The sequence below is a fragment of the Loa loa genome (assembly GCF_000183805.2).
Source record: "Loa loa unplaced genomic scaffold supercont3.410, whole genome shotgun sequence".
Lineage (NCBI taxonomy): Eukaryota > Metazoa > Nematoda > Chromadorea > Rhabditida > Onchocercidae > Loa > Loa loa.
This window is the reverse complement of record NW_018108590.1, coordinates 3,513-8,133: the sequence shown is the minus strand read 5'-3', so window position 1 is coordinate 8,133 and position 4,621 is coordinate 3,513. Positions and strand designations below refer to the sequence as shown.

General features: G+C 28.1%; 1 protein-coding gene across 1 annotated transcript; it reads left to right on the top strand.

The window, feature by feature from the left end:
* Positions 1-288: 288 nt before the first annotated feature.
* Positions 289-1,409, top strand: LOAG_12844 (hypothetical protein; the record flags this gene model as incomplete). Its single annotated transcript, XM_003148356.1, has 3 exons — positions 289-369; positions 716-907; positions 1,308-1,409. 3 exons carry the CDS (start codon positions 289-291, stop codon positions 1,407-1,409), a joined length of 375 nt encoding a protein of 124 aa, XP_003148404.1.
* Positions 1,410-4,621: the final 3,212 nt, after the last annotated feature.

The following is a 4,621-nucleotide window of genomic DNA, read 5'->3' as shown; positions in this document are numbered from 1 at the left end:
TAGTAATAATAATAGTAATAATAATAATGATAGTTTTAAGTTGTTATAAATTTTTGAATTTGATTTCGTTCACATTATTCAATATATTGCTTGTTTACATAATCGAAATATATTTTTCCCACAACAGAATCCAGGTATAATCTAATTATAAATATATAACTATTGCATAACTAATAAAATTTTATACTTATACACAAGGATTCATATGATTATATCATCATTATCTGATAATTATCTTATAGTTATTCGGTGGTGCTTTACGAATGTTTCCAATTTGCATTCTATTGCATGCCATTTTGCGCTCGTATATCAAAAATAATAATGTGTATGCATGGTGGTATTAGTGAAAGTTTAGTTAATTTTTCACAGGTTCATTGTTAAACTTTTGCTTTGTTTGTTTGATTTTTTTTTCTAATAAACTATAAAATATTCTATTCTATTATATATTCTTATATTTCACTTTTTTTTTAGTTCTCATAAGATTTGGGAAAATAATACCAAAATTGAATTTCTGTTACATGCATAATCTTACTCTTTTTTCCTCTTAAAAAAATGTTAATTTTGTCCAAGAAATTATTTCAGTATTTTTCATAATTTACTAGTAATAATTTCATGCTGATAATTTGAAATCGGATACTTTCTAAAAATAAAGTATAAAAAAATTTCCAAGCCTTTTTAAAAATAAGATTTAATTCTTAAATTAAAATTTTACCAGATTGCAAAGATTGAACGACCTTGTGATATTCCGGATATGGGTTTGCTTGCTGATCTAACATGGTCTGATCCTGATCCAGCTATAGAAGGTTATGAAGAAAGTCCACGTGGTGCAGCAAGTTTATTTGGTATTGATGCATTGAAAACATTTTGTGATCAACTTGGACTCGAACTCATTATTCGAGCTCATCAGGTTCAAATGTTTTTCTTTTTCTTTTTTTTTTGTTTGCTCATTTCCTTTTCTAACAATTTTAACACAACCTCTCGAGTTGTATGGAAGCTTATCAGTCTGATAATAAGCCATAGCTCGAAGAAATCCTTTCATTTTTTGATATCATGTAATTTTTTTGCGAAATAATCAAATGATAAAAAGAAAAAAAAAGAAATTTCAGAAATATCCAGCATCTGCAATCAATGCAAAAACTCAAATGATAAAAATAAAGAAGATGAATATCAAAGTTATTTTATAATTAATTAGGATATATTATGCTGGAGCAAATTAGTAGATTGTTATCATCGAGGGTATTATTATTATCATCACCATTATCATCACTGTTGCAATCATTATTATTTATGTTTATTTTTATTTTTAGGTCGTTCAAGAGGGTTATGAATTTTTCGGAATCGTCGATTGGTCACCATATTTTCGGCGCCAAATTATTGTGCTCAATTTAATAATGCCGCATGTGTCATGAAAATTTCAGAAGATTTAGTAATTCTGTTTATCATTAGCAACTTTTCCTTAATCAATGATGAATTTTAAAAAAATTCAAATATTATCAACATAGTAAAAAATAAATCTTAAGCATGTAAGACTATGTATTATATATTAACAGTGGAAAAAAAATAATATTCTTTCTGAAATTAATCCACTGAATTTTCTACCAATACTTTTAAATATTCTATTTAGAAATTAATATAATGCGTTTTATTTTCCATTTTTCTTTTTGGTTTTTTCGTTTTTCGTTTTTTTTCCCATTTTGTTTTCAGGAAATTTCATTTGCCATACATCGGCCAATATGAACTTGGAATGATATTTTGCGTACTCATCAATTTCTAATAATAAAATATTATTTCAAAAAATAAACTTTTGCAATAAAACATCGAACTCTCATACACTCATTACACGTTGTTTTACAATTATCACAACTAACTTTATCGCTTTTTACAAAAAAAAAAAAAATAATATTCTCATTGTAATTGGATGTAAATCATATCAATATTATCATTTCTTTATAATTTTGATGATTTTAAATCAAATGAAGATTTCGTTGCGCCATTGCATCTGCTGCGTACACATGTAAGGGATTCACACAGATGAGAAACTATACATTTGTTCTATGTGCAAGAAAAATTTCTCTCAATCAATATAATGAGAAATTACATGAAGATTCATGATAGCCCTAGATTTCAATTTCACTGTATGAAAGTTTTCCTGTCGAAATCCTATTTGAAATCACATATAAGGAAGAATCACGTAATGGGCTGATAGACGCATTTTAAACCGAAATTATACATTACTATTTTGTTGTATTTTCCACACGATAAATTCATTTTTCCTTATTGTATTGTTAGCATTCTATTGCTTTATATGCATATTAGAATTGTTCCTCTATGATTTCTTTATTATCTCTCTTATCTCAGTGAATAAAATTCCCCACTTCATGTCTACTTGCACTTTACTAAACAGCTTTTTCATTACCAATGCATATATGAAAAGCAGGTAACTTGCATGTCATGCATAAAGAACTTGCAATTAAGTGTCACTATTGCTAAATTATTGATGAAATCATATTGTCTCATATGAGTTTCTCACTCGATTATTGCATAAACAACATGGAAATAAATTTTTGGTAACGAAAAAGCTTTTCTTAATCACAATACTTGAAGTCTCTTATCATTTCACAGAGTTACCCACCCATTTCGTTTATCGACTACAGTTCCATTGCAATGTTCCGTCGAAGACAATAGGCATTTCAGTTATGCCATTTGCAAGTAACATTTCATACAGTTGATAATCCATCCCAACTACGGACTCATAACAGTGAATTGCCGAATAGTTAATTCGCAAAAATAAACAAATATTACATTTCTTAGCTAAAAAATATAGATACAAAAGTAAAAGGAAAGAAAATCCAAAATTTTAAATATTGCAATTTACTGTTAAATGATCCAAAAACTCTGCAGTGAAAATTAAGTTTCAAATTTTTCAACTTTGAAAAAAAAAAACAACGAATACTTATATCAGCAAGATTTTAAATATATCGAAAAAAAATGTAATCTGTCAAATTTAATGTCTCATTAATTTTCATATCATTAGGACATGAAGCCTACTTATTCTCAGTACAACTTGTTTGCTTCTGTATGTTTGATAGATTTTGTCCGTGTGACAATCTTCTTACGATCAATTTATATTTCAGCAAAGCAATCCCAATAAGAAATAACAATTTTATGATTTTTAATTAAATGTCATTTGAAGAATCAAAGTCTATCTCCTTTGCGTTTGTTTAAATGTTTTCAGTTTTTTCCTGTAGGCTTCTAAATATCTTTTTCCCTCTTCATACCATCAATTTTCTTACTATTCATATTTTTGCTCTCGGGTTTTTCTTTCATTACTAAAAGCTGTTGACTATGAAAAATTGACTAATGTCAAATCTACCCTAGTGACCGGGAGAATGATGACAATAAAATTACGCGACACTTTGATGCTAAATTCGATGGTTGAACACTGATGAGAGTGAAACTTTATATTAACTGACTATTTAACCCACTATCACTTTTCTTTTCTTGATAATTTTCTCAACCAACGATCTTTTGAATACAACATCCTATGTCAAAATTGTATTTCAGTAATCCAAAAATTTCAAGAAATGAAATTTAATATGAAATTATTAACCCTTGAAATTAGAAGGTTTAATTTGAAATGGATCGATAAGGATGAAATATTTCATCAACAATATATGATGACTTAAAATTTTTCTTTGCATATAGAATAGGTGAATTGGTCAACATTAGTCAACATTGGTCAAATTTCAATATTATTATTTATATTATTATTATTAAGCTGATCATGAATCGTGAATGAAAATAGTTGATCATACGAAAATAGCTGGTCGTGGAAAAGCAACTGGAAAATGGCGAATTAGTAAATTAGCAAAAGAATTAGCAAAACCTATCCGAAAAAATACTCGCAAATACTTTAGCTACGAATACGAAGACTAAAGATGCGGTGTCCGAAGGAGTAATTCATGATATTATTCAGCATGCATAAATTGAAAGCATTAATTACAAGTGATGAAGCAATATAGTTTTTCCCTCTCGTTAATATTATTTTAGTTTCGAAAAATTTGAAAAATTGAAGTGAAAGGATATTAAACTGGGCAAATAGTTTTGGGAGAGATTTGCATAAATTAATTATTTTTCACAATGCAATATGGCAGCTGTAAAAAAATTATTCAGTGTGAAGAATTTAAACAGTGTTTGCCATTATACATTACTTTTTGCCATTATTATATTGCTGCGTGCAAGTCATTGATATACGTAGCTAGACACTCCCATCAAAATTAACAAATATATATATGTTCTCTGACCAATACCTAACAGATGTAATTGGGTGGTATCTATCAAACTGTCTGCCACTATTTCATTTATTTCGACAGATAATGTCAGCCGTTTTTCAAAGTTTAATGTCAAGAGATTTCAGAGCTTCACGATAACACTCGCTTTTTCAAACAAAATTGTCTTTTATTGAAATTACTTATAACTATGCAAGTTTGCACGAATTCTGCTTTGGAATACTTGTAACCAGTCTCCGACATGAATAACTTGTTGTATTTGACGTGAGAGATGTTCGCATTATATGCACAATGAATTCGTGCCGATCTCTTTAAATGCTAATATACTTAAA